We start from the raw sequence: 25,537 nt of genomic DNA on the forward strand, positions 1-25,537 counted from the left end.
AGCAAATATAGCGGCTAAAATGTCAACCCCCAGGCTTTCAAATCCCATTAAAAGTCGGTCAAGGCACAAGAAGAGGAGGAATGACAACAGCAGAGGCACCAGACAAACAGGTCGAGGAAGAGAGTCCCAAAAGGCCTTCCTTTGAGCAGCCAGAGGTACACTGAAAATTGAAGAGCTCAGCTGGAGAACTGGGAAAGGTGGTTCTTGGGCCCCAGAGAGGATTTCAAAGGCCAAAACCAGTACTTTGAACGGAGCTCAGGAGCACCTAGGCAGCAAATGGAGCTCTTTCACTGCTGGAGGAAGAGGCCTGCCATATTCTGTCCACGTTAGTCATCTGGCCTCTGCATTCTTCACCACTTGCCATTTCCAGGTGCTTTTCAAAGGCAGGCCAAAGTACAACATATCACAGTAACCCTAACGCACCCCAGAAAGCAAGAACTCTGCCAGAAGTCAGCTCTTCTATACTCTAGAAGGCTTCCTGCTCTCACTCAGGCTGTGCTACAAGGCAGGTGGCTGCTCACTGGACCACACTGCAATGTCAGTGGTTCTGCAGGCTGGCCTGGCCTCTGCAAAATGTCTGACAAGATCCACAGGCAGCAGCTTCAAGGAAAAAGCAAGAAGCCCAGCCCTCAGTGATGAGCCCTTCTACCAGCTATGCCAATTTCATGTGAGAATGCCTCACCTCTGGGGTAGCAGAAAGCTTGAGGAGTTGGCAGAGTCTAAGAATGCCAGATGCAGGGGAGGGCACCAGGATGCATCTGGTGTGCCCCCTGGGGCATTTGGTGGGCCACTGTGAGATACAGGAAGCTGGACTAGATGGGCCTATGGCCTGATCCAGTGGGGCTGTTCTTATGCTCTTAAGAAGCACAATGGGGCAAGAGAAGATGCTAACTCCTAGGCACTGCAATGTCTAGGGATTGCTACCAGGGCCCAACAAACAGGGTGCTATTGATGGGTAACTTCAGAAAAAAAAGAGTGAGTTGCACTGGGATGGTGCTGGGCACACATACCTGGGGTGATGGGAAGCCAGTGGAGAATTTGGAAACCAGGTATTGGACTCACCTGATGCAGTGCAGTGAGGCCATCTTCATTGTACAAATTCGGGTTGAGGCCACTCTGAAGAAACTGGTGAACTGTTGAAGAAAAAAATCACAATACGCACACTTTTTAGACAAGGAGTAATCATGCTCTGCATTCCATATGGTCACTGAAGCAGACCAGCTTCAGAGGCACCAGCACAGGAGGCACCAAGAATACAGGGATAGTGCAAAGGAAAAAGAAAGTGGACAGCCAAGAGGTCAGCCGAGTAGGGAAAGAGGGACCAAATAACCACAAGATTGAGAGGAGCTCTTTGTGACAGGTTGCTATCTGACTAGCACAAGCTACTGAAACTGCAGCAATGTAACCTACAATGGGGGGGAGGGGAAGTTGGTGAGGTGCTGATACTCCGATTTTTGTTTTTTGTTTTTCAATTCAGGGTTAACCCTTTTTAATGTGTGACCAGATCAAGAAAGAAACATCTGAATGTTGTGGTTTCTTGAAAGATAGAAACCTGCTTTCAAATTGTTAAAATCCCTACGGGGATTTAACTTGCCTGCCTATGTAAACCACCTTGAATAAAGCCTAAGGAGAAATCTGAGTACCAAGAAAGGCGGTATAGAAATACCTGTAGTATTATTATTATATTATTATTATTTAATCTACAAGAAAAAGAAATACTCTTCATATACACATCAGACGCAAGCAGAACTGCCTATCTGCATCTCCACATTCATGCATACATTATAGAGCCCTGTACCCTAAAAACAGCACAGGTGCAGGAGTCAAGAGCACTGGGAGAGTGCAATGATGGAAGGAAAAACGAGGAGTCCTGAAAAAGCACCAAGGGGTGGACAGGTACACCCGTTCCCACCAAGATGGTTTGGTCTGTGCCGCTGTAAAGGCAGGACCTTGCCATCCACATGGACTCTAGGGGTTCTTTGGGGACACACTGGGGTTTCACATCTGTACTTTCTGAGGTCAAGATTCTGGGAGCCGCATAACCTCCCACAAGGGACCTGACCCTGACATACAACGGTGCAATCCTATCCTGCCAAGAGGCTTGCGTGTATCCAGCGCAGGATAGGGGCCAGAATCAGCTCAGCCAGAGGCAAGGGGAAACTTTCCCCTTACCCCTGGGTAAGGAGCCCTGGCCCCCATGGGTCTCTTCAGACTTGCGCTACCTCCTGAGGTGGCACAAGTCCAAGGAGAGCGGGGCAGCTTGAAGCCGCTTCAAACTCCCCAGGAACGGGGATTGGGATTCGGCATAACTGCCGGATCCCTGCCCCACCTCCCACTTCCCACCTGCCCCCACCCAGGAACGCCTCCCTCCCGCCTCCTCCCCACCCACCCCAGAGCCTTGCGTCGGAAGGCTCTCTCCCTCCATCGGCATGAATGCTTTTGCCTGCCTCTGCAGGCCGGTGCACCTCTGTGCGCTGGCCTTGCCAACTCTCGAGGAGATGCAAACGTGCAATGTGCAGGATTGTGCTGCACACCTTATAATCATGAATAACATGACTGTAAGACCAAAGTACTGTTCTTATGATAGCACCCTTCTGTATTCCAGATTTCTCTGACCCAGTGGACACCTAAGATGTGTACTTTTGCCCACAGGTGAGTCTTTGGAATGACACTGGCTCCTTAAGATACGCGCTTTGTGTTGGCACTTTCAGCCAGTTGCAGGACATCCTTTGGTGCAGGCCTGCTCCTATCCCGCACAAAGACTCCAAGAAGCTGACCTGTACTTAAGCAGAGAACTTGATGTAAATTTTTAAAAATGCAAAAGAAAGGAAAAAGAGGGTTTTTAAGACTCCAAGTTGGTTAAAAACAAGCATAAAACAATGGCAACTTGACATGTTCCCAACGCACAGCAGAGGAGTTTCTGGTGGCCAAGTATATCAGAAGAAGTTCTGGCTCACGACCTGCTGGACCCCAACTGCGCACTCAGAATCCAGGTCACGGCAGGCATGCCAATCTTCTGCACTGCTTGGTGGCAGAAACAGGATGTGCAGCAAGCAGCGTGCAAACACTTCTCCCACCAAGGTTAATCAGCGGGCAGGCACAGTGATCACGCTTCACAGGAACAAAGCACATCCCACTCCCCGGACTGAAATGACTGGACTGATTTCCTAGATGGAAAGTGGCAGGAATGGTCCTCGGTTGTTATGGGGTTCTCTCCAAGAGCAACTGGGTGCCCTGCAAAGGCCAGTGGCCATTTCCTGCCACCCGAAAAGAGTGTTTGATCATAAAGTTCTAAAGGACTGTGATTAACTCCATCTCTCCTCCCTCAGCATCCAGTTGCATAACAAAACATCTGGGCCCACTCCTAAGGAAGGGCAAACTCTCAGAGGAAGACCACGGCCACCATCTCCTATCTGCTCTCTCCCAAATTCCCTCACTCATCATTCATACCTCCAAGTGTTGTTACAGATGCACCCATATTCTGAGCAGTTGCAAGCTGGCAACTCCCTCTGCCCCCCCCCATATGCCAATACAGTGTGGTCATGGCACATGGATGTGACAATCCAGAGGTCATCTGCCAAGTTTCTAGTTAGATAGTCATTCGCTGGTAGCATCAGGAGCCCCATAGCTGACTCTGCACACATGGCATTTTGTACACCCTTAATGCTCTTCTTCCTCCTTTGGTGTTCTTTCCAACACTTTACCCAGAGCAGGAGTGACCAGAGACACTTCTGGGGCCAGAGCACATCCAACAAACAAGTTGCTCAGATGGACTGCACTGGGCAATATGTCAAAATCTCCAGGAGGCCCAGTCACCTTTTAACCAGCACAAGGTTCAAGACCCCTTGACCCTGAAAGTCCTGGCTGCTTACAGCCAATGCAAAGAAAGCCACTGGCACAGCCTGGGACCTCTCCAGCTCATGTGAACCTACCCGAGGCCTGTGATCAACACTGTGATCTCAAACCCCAATCTCTGGCCTGCCTTACATGCACCTGCTGCAAGGCATAAGGGACAGGGTTCCTTTAAAAAAACAAACCCAGTACAAGCTCCTCTTTGGAATTCTCACCTCCCCTTCTAAACACTGCTCTTTCCTAACAGTTTTCACTATTAATTTTGGCTGGTAAGATTGGCTGCTGAGATTGGCTGCTGTTCTTTTGCTTTCATTGTTTTATGCTGTGATTTTATCTGCTTTATGATTTTACTAATTGTTAGCCACCTTAGGGGGAGACCTCAATATTGCTAAAGGGCAGAATATAAAAAGTTTTAATTAAAAAAACTGGAGAAATTGGGGGGGGGGGGGCAGCCACCTCCCTCCTAGATCTGTTGCCCTGGCTGGAACTGGAGTCTCAGCCTGAAGTGAAGACAGGGGAAGGAGAGGCTTTGAAAATGGATGTCAGCAACTGACAGGAAAAAAGCCAAGGATTTAATACCAGGAAACTGAGCAAACACCACCACCACCACCACCCACACACACACACACACACACACACACACACACACACACACACACACACACACACAGCCAAGCACCCTCCTGCTCTGGCAGCTGTACCTAGAACAAAACTCGGGCAGTTCACCAGGATTTTGTGAGCAAAAGGAGTGGGCAGCCCACTGGAGGGGGATGGAACCTGCTTCTCTCTGGGTGTGCACACATGTGCACCTTCTTATAGGCAGGGGAACAGAGGGCAAGCATGTATAGCTAAAGATAACGTTCCAGCACTAGAGGCAAACGGATAACCCAGGTGACCACTCAGCTGCACAGACAACAGAAAAGAGATTATAAAGTGCCTTGAGAACCACGAGCCAAGCCCCGGTTTATTCAGCTGGTCCACAAATTGACTATGCGAGAATGGAATACAAGGAAAGGCACAGGTTCCAGCAGCCCCAGAAATCACAGAGCGTTTTTCAAAAAAGTAAGTTTTCGTTTTCACAGCTGAGGAGCAAAGCTTTGAAATAGGCAAGGAGTAATTGGTAACAAAAACTCAGAAACCAAAGAACAACTCAGGCCTGTATCTGCACCCTTCTGGCCAGTCCACACCAGCTACTACAACCCTTGCCCACCCTCAAAGAAAACTCAACCAAAGTTTTAAAAAACTGAATGTTCAGAACTGATTTGATGCTAGAGCTGCAGACATCCCATGGGCATCCTGCTGCACAGTTTGGGTGCCCAGAGCTCAGTGCCCAGAGCACAAATTTGTATCAACCTGGTGCTCAAGTTTCCCCCTCACCCCATCCACACCAATCTTGCTCCTGGAGCACCCAGTTTAATGGGACATCACTCCAGGACAGGAGTTCTGGACTCCCCACACAGTGTTGGCTGCCAAGCATCTCGTTTTCCAAAAAGAAAGGACAAAGCGTCCTCCTCCACCATCTCATGGACTGCGGACTTAGCCACACTCTCCATCTATGAACCAATGGCATCTAAAATCTGGCTACATCAGGACGCCGACCATACTAGTGGAACAGCACAGGAAGACCTCTCTGCCCTGAGAACTCATAGTCACACCATGCCACAAGTCAGGTGAACCTCAACTACTGTCATGAACATTAATCCTCCTTCCTCCTTTCCCCACCCCACTCTTTTGCCTTCTTGCCCATTCCTTCCCTCCATTGCCGAATTGGTTCATGAAACGTTTTTGCTACTGCTTGCCCCGTTTGTTCAAAGAAAAAAATGGTTAAACATAATTCTAAAAATTCCAGTTTATCAACACTGGAGAATGTGCAGAGTTTTCGAACTTTTCATAGAAATCCTACACGGTATAAGGAGTGGATTCTAAAAACAAGTCAAAATAATTCATCAGGAAGTAGAGACATTCTACTATAGATTGCCTGATGAGAGCCAGCAGCAGCAGCATGCCTTGAGCTCTGTTGCACTTCGATTCCATGCCAGCAGTGCCGGCAAGGCAGGCCAACTCGTGCCTTTTTCTTGCTCATCTTGGAGCACTATGGAAAGATGAATGATTTTGCCTTTGGTGCCCTGCAGGCAAGATGAATGATTTTGCCTTTGGTGCCCTGCAGGCTGGAACATCATTTGTGGTGCGTGACCTCAACTCTGCAATGGTAGGACAAGCACTACAATTCAAAGAACAAAAGCACTAGAACAAAAAAGCAGATGAATCTCCAAAGTGGACCATTAGGTATTATGCTCACACTGCTCATGCCACAACAAGCAAAAACCTCACCGCTGTATCCCCCTTCAGGAGAAGACCCTTAACACAGCCCCTCAGATGTAAACCCATCTTCCCCTTTGACACGGAAGATTCCTCCCAACCACCCAATTAGCCAAGCAGTGCATGAAACTGGTTGTCCTTCAAGATCAAGCCCTAACTATGTCACTGCTCCAGTCTATACAGGATGAAAGGCAATGGGGAGACTGACAGCCTCTCTCAGAACCAGAAAGGTCCCTAAGAGCTCTTCTAATAATCTACAACAGAAGCCACAAGTGCATCTTGACAGTAGAAGATTTTCAAACGAGAAAGCTTCCTTTCTTCGGGGAAAGAAACTGTCTATGCACACACAACCCAAATCACCTTGATATAAGCAAGCTGAAAGAAGGGGGGGGTGTTCACACATCTCATCTTGCAATCATTTCAGAGTAACTTGCACGTCAGTCAATTCCTTGCTTGGGCAGAGTCTGGTGGACACGTGGGAATGTGTTGTGTGGCAATTCCCAGTGCAAGGTCACATTAACCCTACTGCTGGTTTGCAAATCAACGGAAGTTCCACAAACCAACCTGTGTGCTGCCTGCTCCAAGGCTGTGACCCTAGGGGGACTTCCCTGAATGCGAGGAAGGGTGCCTTCCACTTCATGGATCACGGCACAGGCATTCAGGAGCTCCAAGCATCCCAGCAAATGTCATGCAACTATTCTCCAAAATGCAAACTGTTTGTGACCTTTTACAAAGGAAGTATGCAGAAGTGACCACATTGCTGGTCTTCAAAATTCAAGCAGAAGTACTGTAGCAACTACAGCTGCAGGAACCATTTTCTCCAGCTTTTATTATATTGGCAGCAGTGTTCTGGACCATGGAGACCTGACTTCAAAGGCAAATAAGCCACAAATTTTCTGTAAAACTGAAATCAGAATAACCTGCCTCAGAGGGGGTTGCAGATCAAATAAGATCTTAAATGCTTTAGAGCAAGGGCGCCCAAACCCCGGCCCGGGGGCCATTTGCGGTCCTCAGGGACTCCCAATCCAGCCCACAGGGAGCCCCCAGTCTCCAATGAGCCTCTGACCTTCTGGGGACTTGCTGGAGCCCGTGCTGGCCTGATGTAACTGCTCTCAGTGTGAGAGCGACTGTTAGACCTCTTGCGTGAGCTGTGGAACGAGGGACGTTTCTCATTTGTGATGCAGCAGCAGCAACAAAGGAAAGGTCGGCCTTGCTTTATGCAAGGTCTTTTATATTCATATAATTCATATATTCATTCATATACGTTCCGTCTCTAATATAGCCATTTATATAAATTTATTCAAATTTTAAATGTAAATTAATTCTTTTTTTCCCCGGCCTCCAACACAGTGTAAAAGAGATGATGTGGCCCTCCTGCCAAAAAGTTTGGACACCCCTCCTTTAGATGATAACTTTATCTACTGAAAGAAATATAAGATGGCAAAAGATTTGTTTTCCTCAACAGAGACTGTGAACAAACCAGGAAGAACACAAAGTATCCACCATATCCCAATGAGACAATTTGTGCATCAGGCTAAAACTACAGAAGGAAAGTAATGTTTCCACATAGCATGAGGATTCAGGGGCACAAAAGGACTCCTAGACAGAGGCCTAAAATCAAACCACAAACCTTTGCCTGCTGCAGAGAAGTTGGATACAATCCAAGAACTACGGGGAGGAGGGCTATATTTTTCCAGCCTCAAGTCTACAAACTCTCACTCCAGAAGCCACTCTCTCCTGACAGAAACACATAAGAACATAGGAACAGCCGCACTGGATCAGGCCATAGGCCCATTTAGTCCAGCTTCCTGTATCTCACAGCGGCCCACCAAATGCCCCAGGGAGCACACCAGATAACAAGAGACCTCATCCTGGTGCCCTCCCTTGCATCTGGCATTCTGACATAACCCATTTCTAAAATCAGGAGGTTGCACATACACATCGTGGCTTATAACCTGCGATGGATTTTTCCTCTAGAAATTTGTCCAAACCTCTGTTAAAGCCATCTAGACCAGATGCCATCACCACATCCTGTGGCAAGAAGTCCCACAGACTAACTACACGCTGAGTAAAGAAATATTTTCTTTTGTCTGTCCTAACCCTCCCAACACTCAATTTTAGTGGATGTCCCCTGGTTCTCATGTGTTGTGAGAGGGAAAAGAGTGTGTCTCTATCCAGCTAGTGGTCAGCTGCCAGGAGGGTGGAGGAAGGAGCTTATTACTTACACCTGTGCTGGACACTTGAGACTGATGATTGGCTCTTTCCCTCTGCAGTTAACCTGCTAAAGCCTCTGGTTTGCCAGAGGCAGGAGCCTTTGGCGCAAGCCAAAGGGCTCTTGGCCCGTGACTCTTAACACGGGGATTGTGCCCAGAGGACCGAAGTTCCTTTCCTGTTTGGCGGACTGAAACAGCAGTTGGATTATTCCTCCCCTTCTGTTTAAAGGCAGGGGAGAGAGGAGCAACATAAATCCTTAGGGCAGCACAGTCTCTTTCCAGCAGAGGAGTGGCCTGTGAGACATCCAGTGTTAGGCTAGGCCTGCTTTTATCTTTTTTATAAGCAGCCCTGCTGGTTGTTTCTGTCTGTATAGGCCAGTTTCAGAAGGTGGGCCTCACCACATGTGGCTGGTTTTGACCTTTAAAGTCCTATACTTTATGGGTTATGTCAGAATGCCAGATGCAAGGGAGGGCACCAGGATGAGGTCTCTTGTTATCTGGTGTGCTCCCTGGGGCATTTGGTGGGCCGCTGTGAGATACAGGAAGCTGGACTAGATGGGCCTATGGCCTGATCCTGTGGGGCTGTTCTTATGTTCTTATACTGCTCTGGGCCAGAGTATCTTAGAGATCGCCTACTCCCATGCAATCCGGCTCGTCCACTTAGGTTACGAGAGAAGGCCTTTTTACAAGTGCTGCCGCCTAAGGAGGTATGTGGGGTGGTGGCAAGAAATAGGGCTTTCTCAGTAGTGGCACCAACGCTATGGAATTCCCTTCCCCTTGACTTAAGAACTGCTCCCTCTCTTGAAACTTTCCGGCGAGGCCTGAAGACCCTTCTGTTTAGACAAGCCTTCTGACCTCATGGCCTCTTTAACATCTGTTAATATCTTTTTTAAAACCTGGTTACAGGGTTGATCCTTTTATGATTTGCTGCTCTATGCTCCTTTACCTAACTACCTTTTATCTGACTACTGTTTTTATATGTTCTTAATATGCTTTTATCTGTTTTATCTGTTGTTAATATGCTTTTATCTGTTTATCTGATTTATCTGTTTTTAAATTATGTTTTTTAACTTGTTTTAACCTTTGTTATAGCCGCCTTGAGACCCTCCGGGGAGAAAGGCAGGATAATAATAATAATAATAATAATAATAATAATAATAATAATAATAATAATAATAATAATAATATCCACTCTGTCCTTCCCGTGCATAATTTTGCATGTCTCAAAGTCTTGACAGAGGAGAAGACAAGTGCCACCGCCTTGGGAAAACACCTGTGTCAATGGCACATGGCAACCGGCAGTGCTTAAGCACCAAAGGGATCCAGTCAATACTGACTGACTCTCAGGCTGAATAATACTCAAGGGCATTCAGTGGATGCTCAAGATTGAGAAGTGGGGGGGGGGCAAGAGTGGCCTTGAAGCACCAATGAGAACAGGGGCCAACATTCAGAAAGTAATTAAAGGAGAGACTGGGCAGCATCAGGTCAGTTTCTTTATTCACTATTTTTCTGCTCAAGAGCCTTCCCGAGGGTTCCCAGGTGGCTGCCCACCCAGGCATTGACCAGATTCATAGAACACGAAAGGGAATACTTCCTTGGTGTAATACAACACATTGGGGGATTTCTGGCACAATCAAACCAGGAAGTTTGCAGTCTTTGTGAAATCAGCCTGACGACCTGCTGAAAGAAAACCTTCCCTCTCATGTTGAACTTAGAACCGGTATTTAAATATGCTGAAGATGCTGTCTTATGACAACACATTAAAATGACTGTTACCATAATAGTAATTTTATATGTATTTATTCTTCAATTACAAGTTACCCTTGAGGGTTTGTGGGTCAAAGGTAGGATAGAAAGCTAAGCAATGTGAAGGCTGCAGTTAGAATGCTCGTGAACAAGCACTGATGACCCTCCCATTGCATTCTGATGGCAACAAAGCACAATCAGTGGCAAGACTTGATCCTCCACTCGGTGGTGACTGTTCTGGAGAGCATGACTCCTCTTTTCCCATTTCATTGGCTTCTTGTCTGTTTCCGAGCCCCATTCAAAGTGCTGGTGCTTACCTTTAGATTGCCGCATAGCTTAGGACCTAAAGAGACTGTTTCCTCCCTTGTGAACCTGCAGATTCAGCCAGGGAGGCTCTTTAAATGTCCTTCCATGATGTGCAACATGGCTGGCAGGAATGTGGGGAAAGCGTTCTCTGTTGTTATGCTTGGGGTATCGAACTCCCTGATCCAGAATATGCTGCTAGCTTCCTCCCTGATGACACTCCACCAACTGCTCACGACAGGATTTTGGTTGGGTAGGTGGAGGACTTTGCTCTGCCAGCTTCCTCTGTCCTGCTCTTGTCAGGCTGCAATCTGATACTCATTGGGAGTAAGTCCCATTAAATTCAGTGGGGTCTGCTTCTGAGTAGACACATATAGGATTGCACTGACAGTGATCTAATTATCTGCTGTTCCTTGCTTGGTTTTAATTTTAATATTTTAAATTCTGATGTAAGCCACCATCAGCATTTTACTTTAGAGACAGAATATATATGCTTTTAAATAATCTTCAGCTAATAATACTCTTCTTGTATGTCTTCACATTTCTCCCTAGGATTAGATTTCTTTATTGCCTGCAACACACCCACAAGTCATGTTTTCTTGGATTGGGGGGGGGGAGAATTCCTCTGCCTGGAGACTGTTCTCTCCTTCCGGCTGCCCTCAGTTAAGGCTACATAGTTTGCCCCACTGTAGCTATTCAGGAAAAGCCTGAGGGCACAGGACAGGTCAAAGCCCCAATGCTAAGCATCTAGCAAGCCAACACACACACACAGCTTTCAGGGGTGTCTCTTTCCGATTCTGGGGCCCTCTGAGTGAGTCCCGCTTACTCCAGGACTACAAAAGAGTCCCTAGCTACGTGGAAAAGTTAAGCCTGCAGCCACCCTGCCCCCTCCCACCCAGTGTGGATGCTGCAGCATTTCAAGGACTGTTATTACAGCTATGTTAGCACAGCTTGTTCCTACCCTGGCTCCATGTGTACACTGTAAACTTCACGCAGCACACCCACACCACACATGCCTCAGGCACCTAATTGCTAGGGATATCCCGATGTTTGAACTTTTTTCCCCAACTATCCATCATTAACGTGTAATGGCTGCATTTTTCACCATGCTCCTGTTTTTCTGGATCTGACAGCACCACTGATGGATGCTAGAGACCATTACTGTGCTAAATGGTTCATACTTAGTTCATACTGTGAACTCACACAGACGTCTGGGGTCTTTAAGGGACTCTGGGGTTCCTTAAAGACCAACTAATTTAATGGGACATAAGTGGACTATGGTCCAAATAAGCTGGAAATAAATCAGCATCTTCAAGATGTCATAGAACTCTTTCTTGGTTTTGCTGCAACAGATTAACACAGCTACACTTCCAGAAGTTATTATTATGGATAACACAATCAAGATACTCCAAGCTATCCAATGACCCCAGCATAGGCACCTCCTCACTTAGGGAAGGCAGAAGTGTTCAGCTTCAGTTATCTCCACCCATCAGGACCAACAGAAGGAAACCCTGGTCAATACAAACAGCAGCAGGCAGAGATAGACTCCCGTCAGCACAGGTTTCCCCCAAATGTCTACAATTATGAGAAAGCCAATCTAGGGGTGGTGCAAGTGCCATCACACCTAGCATGGGAACCAAACATTGAGTGGCTTCTGGACTGCTTTTCATGTAGTTCAGCTAACAGGGGAATGGCCAGACATCACTCAAGGTGAAAATGATGCAAATCTACACTTGTTGTGGGCATCCTTCAGTCTCGGAAGACTATGGTGTCACGCTCTGAATGGTGGTTCTGGAACAGAGTGTCCTCTCCAGTGCGCGAAGCCTGGGTAAAGTAGGTATGGAGGATAGGCTGTTACCCATGCAGCAAATCCCCCCTCTCCACGTCGCTGAAATGGTCCAATGGAAAGGCAGAGGCCAATACGGTTGGTTCCAGCTGCGTCGCAGGAGTTGCCAGAACGTGACTGTGTTCAGCCATGAACTGCCTCAGGGACTCCGGCTCCGGATTTTGCCTCGAGGTTGACTCCTGAAGCCTTTTCCATAGCTGGATGTAGCCACAAGGCAGTGGAGGTTTGGGATCAGAGTTTTCCTTCTCTCAGATGAGCTGCCTTCCCAGGCTGACGAGCCCCATCTACCCGGTGGCTGTTCAGTCGCCTCTTACGACAACTACAGCCAAACTGAGGGCCTATTCTTATCCCCAGCCCCCAGGGGAAAAATCTACACTAGCTTTTTGGTAATGACAGAGACAGGTTTGAAGAGGCACAGGGCTTGCTCTTCCATCCAACAAGGAAAGTGGATTGCCTCAAGCATCAGATTAAGAGTAATCAATAGAGAACAGTAAATAGTCAAGCAAAGTGTGGCTTCTGGTTTAACAAGTGGCTCAGCATTCCACTTGCCAGTATGTAACATGAGAATTCCACTGAACAAGGAGACAGCAGATTTAAATTTGAGACACATGTTCTGGGCATTATTCCACAATTTAAAGAGGAATACTAGTGTGACTCTCTCCAACTGTTTACCAATGCGGGGGTGGGTGAGTGGGGGGAAATGCAAAAATTGAACACCAGGAGATCTCTCTTTTGCAAGGCTGAAATACAGGTACCAGAATTAAAGTGCATATGCCCTTTCAAGACAACATTCAAGTTCAAAGAGCATACAGTATCTCAGTTTGATTCCCGCACACGTTTGCAGGGAAAAACAAGACAAACAGAACACCAGACAAAGTGATACATGCCTTGAAAGACTTGAGATATCAGAATGAAATTGGTGAGTGTGTTTAGGGTAACATGGTGTCTGCACAACAAACAGGATGTCAACCAGCAGACCTCTTTTCAAAGAGGGTGGGGCCATACAAACTATGCTACAACACCGCATCAGAAGCCAGGCCTTTTAAACGCTGCATAGTCCAGGGATGGAGGATAGGGACTGCCATTGGGGTTTTCTGCCTGAGGCACCAAAATGAGCCAACACACCAGGGATGGACTAGGACAAACCGCACTCCAGTTAGGGACAAGATGGATCAACTGTTGTTCTGCAGGTGATGTTTTGTGCTGCAGAATGCGCCATGAGTTGAGAGCTGAAATACTCCAAAGACAAGTACCTGCAGACCAATCCTCCATCCCTCCATCAGCCCAGCTGCCAAGCTTATTTTCTCCACCATCTCTTGCAAAACAAAGCGCAGGGCTCAGAGTCAGGAGGCTCTGCACATGTCCCTCACATTCCAAGAGAAACCATCTTTTGGCCCATCAGACCAAGGGAAACACAGGACACAGCAAGAGACAGTGCTTTTGAGAGCCCTTCCAAAGCAAAGAACTGAAATGCTCATTTGTGTGTTAACATAAGTTTACCTCATACAAACAGCACCAGGCTTGACCCTGCACCTGGCAAGCCCCAGGGGCCACCTCAGCATTCCACACATTCCCAGAGCCTTAAGCTCAGCCACCTGACCATAGCCAGCTGCTGAGAAGTGCCAATGCAGCAAGAGCAACGTCTGCAAAGGAACTACACAGATTGCCAAGACCAAGCATAGCCTTTCATTGTAAATACACCGCAGAAAAGGGGGTCAGGTTGTTCCCCTGCCTCTGACCAAGATCACCAACTCCATCACCACATCCCAGGTTAATCGTTCAGGAGAATTTCAACCCAGCAGTGTAACTGCATGCCAATCAGGTATGTTTTAGAAGAGCTTAAAAAGAGCTTACAAACTGCCCACAGCAAAGTACTGCACAGCCCCCACTTGTTTCAATGGAGCTTGAGCAAGAGAACTTTTCAATGGACCATGCCCAAAGACTGCACCCTCTCTCAAGATCGCATGAATGGTTTCTCCCATGCATGCAACAACCCTGAGAAGTAGATTAGGCTGAGAGATGGTGAATGACCCAGTGTCAACCAGTAAGCTTCATAGGTGCGTGGGAATTTGAACCCAGGTCTTTGTGGATGAAGTCCAACTCCACAAACCCTTTCTCCCACTGATGAATATGCAAGCTAAGGAGGTCCACTTTGATTCTGGTATTTCAGCCTTGCAAAAATGGCTTCAGTCCAGAAGCATGCCTGAATAAACCCAGTTTTAAAGTTGTTACTGTTGGACTGCTTCCCTTTTCACCAACAGCCACTTCCAACAGCTTTCATGTCCACAACTAGGCTCTGTAATCATTTGAACTTTGCCAGATGGAATCAATAACAATACTAATAACAACAGCAATTTGAATAGCACTTTCCAAGTGCACAAAGCACTTCACAAGTTTTATCTTGATGCTGTTCTTACAACAACCCTGTAAGATCAGAGATTATTCTCCTCCCATTGCAGCCAGGAAGATGGAAAGGGAGTGGCTTGCCTAAGGCCACCCAGTAAGTTCATGGCAAAGGCAAGATTCCAACCAGAATAATCCTGATTAAACAGTGTATCAATCTCTTGGCCATGGTGTTACACCAGCTCGTTAAACAGAATCTGTAACATGTCCCAAATGAAACTGTAAACAGGATCGTGGATTTCTATCAAGTATGAACAACAGGGCTAGCAGTGGAGAAGATGCACAATTGACTAATGCAACTGAAGGTTACCTCCTGAAGGCACTCACGTGAACACTCTGAAAAGCTGGAACTAGCTCTTGTCATCCTGTTTTTCTATACCTCTCTCTAGAGATGACAGAACCAGCCCTTCAGTCAAACTTCAAACTGCCCTTGCCTCTTCCAAGGAGTGCCATAACTGTTCTGTAAAGGGGCCTTTGCAGAACAGCCTCAGCCCTCTAGACCAGGGATGTCCAAACTTTTTGGCAGGAGGGCCACATCATCTCTCTGACACTGTGTCAGGGGCCAGGGAAAAAAGAGTTAATTTACATTTCAAATTTGAATAAATTTACACAAATGAATATATTAGAGATGGAACTTATATGAATGAATGAAGGTCTTGCAATAGCTCATGGCCTATAAAAGGCCTTGCACAAGCAAGGTCAGCCTTTCCTTTGCTGCCACTGCTGCATCACAGACGTGAAACAGCAAGCAGGGGAGGGAGCCCTCATCCCACGACTCACACAAGAGGTCAGACAGTTGGCTGTCACTCTGAGAGTAGTTGCGTTGGGCCAGTGCAGGTTCCAGCCAGTCTCCAGAAGGCCAGAGCTCATTGGAGACTGGGGGCTCCCAGCGGGCCAGATTGGGAGTCTGCAAGGGCCACAAGTGGCCCCAGGGCCGGGGTTTGGGCACCCCTGCTTGAGACTCCCAAGAAAGGGATGCAGCCCCATGAACTCCCCACTGTTCCTCACAAACAGCCCCTGTCCTTTTAGGGATGATGCAGAACCTTTCACTGTTTATTTGTACAATATTGTATTTTTTATCATGATTTATGCAATTCCATGTTGGAAGCCCCTGCAGGTGCAAGTTGAAAGATGGGTTATAAATGTCTGAAATGAGCCAGCATTTTATTTTACTGGAACATTACACTGCTTCACTTTAAAGGATTTCAAGGGTTTCTGTCCAATAGCAGCAATGGAAGCAGCCACACTTCCAGACAAACACCACGTGATGCGAGAAACCCAGCATTAGATTTCCCCAATTCCATTTCTTAACTGCAGCTGGGGCAGGCAGGGGCCTCATCATTGGATCTTGGTGGCAGGGGAGAGATCCCTGCTAAAATTGTGCTGGTAGTGCAGCATGGAAAAAAAGATTCAGTTTGGAGCTAGAGGAGGGGTGTGGGTCATCTCCACAGTTAAAGCCCCTCAGGGACCCTCAGAAGAGCAAACAACAAGCTGCCACTTCCCAAAATAAGCCCAGCCCCACCCTCAACCTTGGCGCTAGAGGGGCCATCCCTGCAGTTCCACTGCTGAGGTGCTTTTGGCACCTCTAAAGCGCTGTACAACTGTAGGAATGATCCTCATCCTCCTCCCCCCCCCCCCGGCCAGCACACAAGGTAGGATTTTGAGGCTCATCCTGCTTGCTGAAAGGTAGTGGAGCATGCACCGTGGCATACAGAGTTGCAAATGAGGGGCAAGGGGAGAGGAGATCTTAATGGTGGCCATGTTGCTGATGGGGAAAGGTGTTGACCCTTTCTTCCCTGCAGACCACAAACACACACACCCAGCTTCCGTTATGAACAGAAGAAACATACAGGCACCCATTAAACATACGCGTAAGAACATAAGAACAGCCCCACTGGATCAGGCCATAGGCCCACTGAGTCCAGCTTCCTGTATCTCACAGCAGCCCACCAAATGCCCCAGGGAGCACACCAGGTAACAAGAGACCTGCATCCTGGTGCCCTCCCCTGCATCTGGCATAGCCCATTTCTAAAATCAGGAGGTTGCACATACACATCATGGCTTGTAACCCATAATGGATTTTTCCTCCAGAAACTTGTCCAATCCCCTTTTAAAGGCATCCAGGCCAGACGCCATCACATCATGTGGCAAGGGGTTCCACAGACCGACCACACGCTGAGTAAAGAAATATTTTCTTTTGTATGTTCTAACTCTCCCAACATTCAATTTTAGCAGATGTCCCCTGGTTCTGGTGTTATGTGAGAGTGTAAAGAGCATCTCCCTATCCACTCTGTCCATCCCCTGCATAATTTTGTATGTCTCAATCATGTCCCCCCTCAGGCGTCTCTTTTCTAGGCTGAAGAGGCCCAAATGCCGTAGCCTTTCCTCATAAGGAAGGTGTCCCAGCCCTGTAATCATCTTAGTTGCTCTCTTTTGCACCTTTTCCATTTCCACTACGTCCTTTTGGAGATGTGGCGACCAGAACTGGACGCAATACTCCAGGTGCGGCCTTACCATAGATTTGTACAACAGCATTATAATATTAGCTGTTTTGTTCTCAGTCAGCACAAGAGAAAGGGTTACACCCTCTCCATCATGCATAGTAGCTCCAATCCAAATCATGTTCTCCCTCCCCCCCCCCCACACACACACACTCTGCTTTTAGGAAAAAGGCATTGGGGGATCCCACCACAGATCTCCTATGTCACAGGCAGTTTGTTCTCAGGTCTGTGTCAGAAAGTAGCAGAAGGAAAAGGGCAGTTGCTCAGGCTCCCTGGGCAGAAAAAGAAGTTACCCACAAAGGAGCGGGATACAGCTGAGAGGTCCTTCAGTTGCGAGTCCCCCAAGTCCCTTTTCAGTAGAGGTTGGGAACTGATGGGCACCGGCTGGACCTGGGGACAAAGATCTGGCCAGCATTCAGTCAGGAGCTCCAACCGTTCAGGACCCAGTTCGGCAATCTGAGCCAGCCCGGCTTTGCCCAGCAGGCAGGCAGCCCTGCTCCTCAGGACTGCAAAACCGGCAGCTTTCCCTAAAGCCACCCAGAATTCCCATCTTCATTCTTTCACTAAAAGCCACAGACGGCTCTAAGCAGAGCCAGCTGTTTAAAATTAATCCTGTTTTTAGCTTATGCATCTTTTCATTCAAAATGGCACATTTTGCCATTAGCCAGTTCAGAGAAAAAGAGACAGGCAGAGGCTTAGGGTAAGTGGCTGCTGAGTCCCCAGCAAGCCTGCCTTCCCAGAGGATGCCAAGGAAGAGCTGCTAAAAGGGAAAGACGGAGACAGACAGAGCCTCCACACTACAAGCTGGAGCATGAGGCACTCTCTGCAGCAACGGATTGCCTGCTGCTTTGCCTGCAATTTCTTGCTTCTGCAAGAGGCAGAAGGTCCAGGTGGGGGTGAGAGGAGAAGATCTTACGGCAAGTTTAACTCTTATGGAAACAAAGCTCAGCTGGCGTGGGGGTCTGGGAAGGGTGTGAAGAGGGCTGAGAGGAGGTGTTTCAGGGCGGGGGGGAGACTGGTGGTGGGTGCGCCTGCGGGTAGGTGGTGGAAGAGCAGGGGGTGGGGCCAGAACCCAGCAATTATGCTGGATCCTGACCCTGTGCCCAGGCCAACTCTGGGCTGCTCGGATCTGCGCCACCTTTTGAGGTGGCACAGATCAGAGTCAACTCATTGGGGCTGCAGTGGCTCTCCCTGGGGTAAGGGGCAGCGTTTCCCCTTGCCCTAAGCTGAGCCGCTTGTCGCCCGAAACCTGCACTGGATACGGGGCAGGCCTGCTGGCCTCCCTGTTCCAGCGCCAGTTAGGATTGTGCTGTAAGCCTCTAGCTGGGATGTCTGAAGAGCTCAGTCCCCTGAAAAGGTATGCAGGGGCAGGCATAACGCATCAAAAGTTACACCACCTAATTGGATTGTATCCAATTAATCATGATTACGTCCTACTGACATTTTTGGAAATTAGGTTACTTGTGTTTCACCTGTTTCAATGCAGATGAGCCATAACACACAGCCCAGTGTTTCTCAAACTGTGGGTCAGGACCCACCAGGTGGGTTATGAGTGAATTTCAGGTGGATCTCCATTCATATCAATTTATATTATTTTCAGTATATAAGTCTTGATGCTATCATGGTATGTAACTGCATTCAGGGAAGTGTTACAGATCTGTACTTTTAACAGCTACTGTTTATATGCCTTTAACAATTATAGTCAATGGGTAAGTGTGGATAGGATTTCAGCCTTTGGGATATTTGGGGATTTTTTTAAATGGATCAGCAACTGCTTGGGAGGGTTTGGAGGGTTTTTTATTTTAAATAAATTATACGTATTGTGAACTTTTAATTTACTTACTTGATTTGATTTTGTCATATGGGACTGTTAAAAATTTTCCTGCCTGATGATGTCACTGGTGGCCATGACATCACTTCTGGTGGGTCCCAACAGATTGTAATTCTAAAAAGTGGGTCCTGGTGCTAAAATGTTTGAGAACCACTGCTATAGGGCCTACCTGCTGGTGGAGCATGTGTAGCTCAGCTGATTCCCCACCCCCACTCAGCGACCTGGGCAAAGCCTCCAACTTTGCAGACCAACTTGGTGTCTGCCCCCTCTTGACAGCGTAGGTCATCCCAGCTGAGCCACAACCAGCAGGGATGCTGCCAGAGGCATGTAGAGTGGTACATTCAAAATTCTGTACATAAAAAGTGGCACAGGGTGTGCTGCAGGTTGGCCACCCCAGTTCTAGGTGGTGGGGCCAGGGAGATTATGCAGCCAAGGAAGTGGCTGCACACCATGATGCAGCCCCTTGCAACCCTCAACAACAACAACAACAACGTCCTCCAGTCACCTCCTACCTTCTTCCACATCATTACGGCAGGCGGCCTCCAACAGGCGGATGTTGGCTGGAAATGCCACACGCTTCTCCTTGCTGCTCCCCTTTTTCTTCTTCTCCGCTTTGACCTTCTTGCTCTGCACCTCCTTCTCAAACTGCGCCCACTTCTTCAGTTGCTGTGTGCGGCGCTTCTGGGCATGCTTCAGCCGCTCCTGTGTGCCCATCCTGCCCACTGCAGACATTTCAGCCAATAGCTCCGGGTGGTCAGCCATGGTTAGGCACTACCAGGTGCTCACCTATGTTGCACTGTCAGCAGATCCCAGAAGCATGGGAAGCAGGCTGGGCATGCATGAATAGTCCAGCATGAATAGTCCAGCCTCACAGTGTTCATCACTAGCACCTCTTCCGAAGTATTTGCCCAAAAAGCAAGGATTTCTTAACCCTGCATCATGGCTGCTTTGAGGCTGCAATCTTCCTCTGATGAAGGAGCAGAATCCTCCATAGCTCTCAAGTGGAGCAACAAGCTGATCCTTAAACAACAGAATCAGGAGCCTCAGACCAGCCTGCACCTATTCATGTTAAACAAGGAAAAAAAAAAAAACACAGCTATATGCCGAATTACCCCCACCACTGCCTCCCGTCTCCAGCCCAGGTTCAGGTAGGAGCTGGGAGAAGGAGCTGGCCTGCCACAAGCTGGAACAAGGCTCTTGCAAACCACACCCAAGAGGTATTAGAGACACTCAGGAGACAATTATGCCACCTCTTCAATGAAGGGAAGAGAGGAAGCCTGGAATTTAGGGGGTCTGGCCAGTCCTGTCTCAAGATCCATCCTCCATGCCACAGTTAATTCTTCAAGCCCATCCAAGACTGTTTCCTGCTGAGAATGAAGCTGAAGCGTAAATTGAACTCTCTCACTCCCTACTAGCCATCTTAATCTTCAGTCTGGCTTCACAAGATGAAGGTCCAATGGCTTGCGTGTGTCTCCAGTTCAGAGAGCAGCTGATGGGCCTCCAGATGGGCTGCGGATGAAAATACAGATTGGGATCTAAATCTCATTACCCAACTAACACTCAGCCTGTGGCCTGCAAGCAAAGCAAACCCTCCAGTCTGGCAGCGGATGAGAGCCAGTCTTCTTGTGCTGCTGATCCATTCCCAGCAGCCACTGCTGAACAGCCCTCTCACCAGGACAAGGAGCAACAGAGCATCTGTGAAAGAGGTCCATGGCTGGGCCCCCCCGGGAGACGCCTCATGGCTGTTCCATAGCTGTTTCTGTGACCAGCCACAAAATCCACCGCCCAAATTAGGTTCCAGATGGTTCCGATCTAGCAACTGGTTTGGAATGAAATCCTAGAAGGAGGAGTTCTTCCCCTGTGGCAGTCCTGCAACTGTCCCAAAGAAGACACAGAGTGCTGGGAAAACAGCAGGGGGTAGCGGAGGCTGGACTCCTCTCCACTTCACCTTTGGCAACTTCCCTGCCGTGGCAAAGTCTTCCGCAAGGACAAGGTCTGCTTGCACTTCCCTTCTGTCATGACTCCAAAGAGCAGCAGAACAAGCTGACTGGGGTGAGCCTGCTGGCTGGAGACTCCTCCCTCCAGGCAGCCCCAGTCACGGTGCCACTGGGGAGCCTGCCTGAGATTCCAGCTGCCTGCAGCAAGCACACCTCTGGGATTCCTGCAACAGAAGAGGAACAAGGGAGCCAATCAGGAGGTGGCAGGGAGTGCATGAGAAGGCTCTGTGCAAGAACCTCACCCTTCCCTCCACCCCCAGCTCTGCCCCACCTTAATCCAGGATTAGCCTACAATCAAAGTTTAAGGAAATTACTTGCAGCTTTGGCAGTGGCAACTGAAAGCTCCGCTCTCTTCGCCCCCTCTTTCCCCATTCCAACAAATCCTCTTGCATTCCTAAACCGGAGGAACCAATTCTCTCCCAAGAGCACCAACACAAAAATACCCACCAGGACTGACTGCCAGCAAAGCAGAGGCCAGCTCTCTTCCCCAGGTCTCCCCAACCCAGCCCCTATTTCAGAAGAGCTCAACCCACTCCCTTCCTCTGCCCTCAAACCACCCCCTGGAGGAACAAAAGCAACTCACTGCTGGGCAGATTAGCTGCTTACCTGGGGAGCACAACACACCCTCAGTGTCCAAGGTCTGTTACTTTTGACATCAGGTGGGGGTGGGGGGGGGAGAGAAAAAGCTCCCAGCCTTGCACTTTGCACAGCTCTTCAGTCCCCACAGGGCAGCTCCTTTTGCAGCAGCAGACTAACATGCCTGCTCCCAGAGCATGACTTATTTATTTAGCACTTACAAAGGGCAAAATCCTTTGCAATTTCTGACAATACAACCCTAATGTAGACAACTGCTACTGACAGGGAGCGAGCAACTTCTGCAAGTTCCAGTGAAATCTCCAATCTAATACTTTGCCTTTCCGTCTTTGCACATTTGAATCTTCTAGTGGCTCAGCCAAGAACACAAAACTCATACCAAACTGTAACTTGTGCTCCAGAGACACACTGCATGAACCCAAACCGACAGCTTTCACCTGCAGGTATATGGCTTCTCATACACAAGTGCCACCCCAACAGCGCAGACAAAATGTGAGCTGAGTAGACACCAAAGCTTCTCCAAGAAAAGGGGGTGCAGCACAGTGAGAAGCCCCAAACCAGAAGGGCAGCAGAGGAATTGCTCAGGGAGCCTCTGGTCCACAAAATGGAATTAGGTGCCCATGTCTGTGGCAAACCTGATCCCTCACAAGAGGGAAGAGTGCAGACAGTCTCCTGCTCTATTTGAAAAGCGTTCCGCATACAGACTGTGGTACACCACTGATCAGGCCCAGAATGGCCTCTCGACACAATAGAGTGGGCCTCTTCCTTACATGAAATGGTAGGCAGGAGTGAAAACACTGCTCCCTTCGCTCCTCCATATCCCATGGCTCCGTATCCCACTGCTCTGCATCCCACAGCTCCAAGCTCTTTTCTCCCCAGCCAGACCAGGAGAACAAGGCTCACAGTAACAGCACTCTGAGGTAAGGTGGGGCAAGGGAAAGAAGCCACCCCATCCCACTTGACATGCAAGTAGGGCAAAGACATGAATGAATGAATGAACATCCACATTTGCCTCACCCCATCTACTGATGCCAAGCAGAAGCAAATCTCATTTAACTTAATAAAAGTCTCTCTTAAGAACTTTTATTTGGAGTCAGGCTACTGAAGGGAACTTTGGAAGTGAGCAAGAGCAAGAGCAAATTAGATTCCACACTAGAAGGCAACCACACAGGCCTGGGTAGCATCCTAATTAGTACTACCCTGGCCCAGGGAGGACCTGAAGGTCATCTGGTCCAAAAGACAAAGAATCAAAACCCCTCGACCGATCCTGCAGATGAGCCCACAGAAATAAACCCACAGTGGCCAGTGCCACACATGATCACACCAAGCGGGTCCTGAAAGTGGCCCTGGAAGCGACAAGTCATTATGTATGTGTATGTAGCCATTATGCTGAACCAAAATATTCCATGTTCACATGCTTAGCAGTTTAATAAAAGAAAATAAAGGCTTGGGTCCATTTCGTTTCTCTGTCTCTGTTGCAGGCTGACAGTGGGAAACCCATGGCCCCAGCCTGCATATAAAGAAGTTCCTTTGATTCTTTTAGAACCTATAGCATGAAAAGGCTTATAAATAATATACATTTAGGTTTCTTCTAGAATCAGAATACACCAAAGCTCCATGTTAGATTAGTTAGGCTTATATGGATTAAGAAATAAAGGAAACCATATGAACTTTATTTCACCCCTTCTCTGGAAAAGTTTAAGGGAGCTAGCTGAGGCAAAAGCCATAAATCTAAGATGTTTTACTACTTAATTGTCACAACATCAGATAAGAGAAGGCTAGAATTAGTAGCTGTCAAGCCTAATTAGAATGATGAATGGGACTATGCCATAGCTTCACTTTGAAGTCAGGAATGCAACCCCCAGAGCCTGAATGGCTTGTAGGAAAAACACATAGAGAAAGAAAGGATTTCTGGATAATTAAATAAGCTTTCTTTAAGAACCAAAATATGCACTGGGAAAGCTATCAGGAAAGTTTCATGTCAGAAAAGTTTTGTGTATGCATTCTGCCAAGAAGCTACGTCATGGTGCTTGAGAAATGTTACAGATTTGTGTTACCAACAGGCTACTGTGTACTCTTAAATGCCTAATAGGGTTGTAAATTAGCAGAAAGAGATACCTGGAAGCTGCTAAAGCCTCACACCCAAGGTTTATAGAATTGCCAAATGAATCATGAAAGTCAGCATGTATGTTGATATTCTTCACTGCTTTAATGGTTAGAGAATACAATTAACAATATAAATGAGAGAGTGGATTCTAGTTGTTAAAATTAGTTAGATTAAAGCTTAGAATAGGGGAAAGCAAAATTGAAAAGACTTAGGTCTCAGATATGCCTCAAATTAACCCTGAAAATGCAGATGCCAGCCTGGAGTTTGACAGGGAGACTCTAAAGAAGTTACAGTTTACAGATAAGACCTTTATCTAAGCAAAAGTAATTCCAACTCTCTATATCATGCCTGTCAACTAGATAAGGAACAACATACAGAGAATAAGGGAGTAAACTAAAAAATTTATATCTCTTTCTGTTGGCACCAGAAGCAAGAGCATTTTAATGAGAGAATAGTCAATCTTAGTTGACAAGAACCAATAAGTAAGAGCATCTGGAGAGTATCACTAGAAGCCCAAACTAACAAAAACATTCCAGAAACACTCTGCCTGAATTCTAAGTTAACAGAGAAAGCAGGACTTAACAAAGAGAAATCTCTTGAAAATCCTTGTTTTTAATAAGAATTTGGATTGTCTGGTATCAGATTAAGTTAATATACATACTGAGGATTATAGGGAATCAAAGATTCAGTCTATAGAAGGGTTATATTAATTGAGAAGAATTCAAAATAGTCTGTAATAAATGGGTAAACGGTGCCATCTACTGGTCATTGGAAACCATGCTGTAACCTGAGACTAACCAATCAGATGTCTGAAACTTGTAGCCAATCACGAGACAAGCCCCATTTCTGATGTCACCCACCATTAGCCAATGGCAGTGAGATTTTTCAAACAAAGAAGCCAGAATCCTATATAAACCAAGGATTCATATTGAAACATTGCTATTCTCTGGAGGGCAATGAGAGTCACCACACAGCCCTCACTGTTGTCATCACTTTGAACAAAGGAGAGGCCCGTTGCTAGCAACGAATAAAGCTTGCAGATTATCATCATTCTTGCCTACCAAGTTCATTTTCAGTTTCTTTTGAGTTTGTTTTCAACTCTGCTTTTAAAGCTCACTTTGAGTTAGTTTTAAGTTTGCTGCGGACCTTGCAACACCTGGAGTAGTCTCCGCTTTCACTTCTCTTGTCTGGGCTTTAACAATACAAAGCCTCCAGCCCCGAACTTGAAAAGATAGGTTCACAACCATTTGGGAAACAGAGGCTAAATCTTCAGCACTGGTGGAGGCAGAGCTGTGGACTTCCAGTGGTTGAGGGAAGGGTGCCCCCCATAACTAGCAGAAGTGAAATTCAGCAAACACATATGGGCGCACCAGCACAAACTAGGGAGCTCGCAGAATGCCCCTGTTCTGGCAGCACAATTTATTGGTGCTTCCTGTGGACCACACACAGAGCTCTGAATTTCAGCAACTGGGATCCAGATCACAATGCACCATTTGATGTACAGGAACTGTAGGACAGCAAGTTACTTTTCTAAAAACAATCCTCTCCACATGGTAAGGTATCAGCATGAACTAGTTGGATACACCAAGGTGAGAGGGAAGTTCTTATCCTCCTGCCATTTTGTGTGTTCTTCTGCTTGAGATTCTAGTTCACAGCCACAGGAGCGGATCATCTAATTGGCCATGGGATTGTTCAAGCTTTTCCTCTTCCTCTTCATGCTAGTGATGACCTTTGGTCTTGCCTTAAACTAGACTACAGACTTTTCTTAGCCATACAAGGCTGGTTGGGTTTGTAAAGCGCAGGAACCTTTCTGGTTGTACAAACA

General features: G+C 47.4%; 1 protein-coding gene across 2 annotated transcripts in view; it reads right to left on the reverse strand.

Moving 5' to 3' along the window:
• Positions 1 to 25,537, reverse strand: part of PPP1R16A (protein phosphatase 1 regulatory subunit 16A) — a 55,142-nt gene that overhangs the window by 16,507 nt on the left and 13,098 nt on the right. Inside the window, exons 1-3 of one of the 2 annotated variants that reach the window (XM_066624014.1) lie at positions 21,618 to 21,639; positions 19,527 to 21,175; positions 1,063 to 1,133 (exon numbers count right to left, since the gene is read on the reverse strand). In XM_066624014.1, coding sequence (XP_066480111.1) covers positions 1,063 to 1,133; positions 19,527 to 19,776 — 321 coding nt within the window. In that variant the 5' untranslated portion in view covers positions 19,777 to 21,175; positions 21,618 to 21,639. Of the gene's footprint in view, positions 1 to 1,062; positions 1,134 to 19,526; positions 21,176 to 21,617; positions 21,640 to 25,537 lie in introns of those variants that run through there. The other variant, XM_066624013.1, reaches the window with a different exon arrangement.

This window comes from Tiliqua scincoides, chromosome 4, assembly GCF_035046505.1.
Source record: "Tiliqua scincoides isolate rTilSci1 chromosome 4, rTilSci1.hap2, whole genome shotgun sequence".
In the NCBI taxonomy this organism is placed as follows: Eukaryota; Metazoa; Chordata; class Lepidosauria; order Squamata; family Scincidae; genus Tiliqua; species Tiliqua scincoides.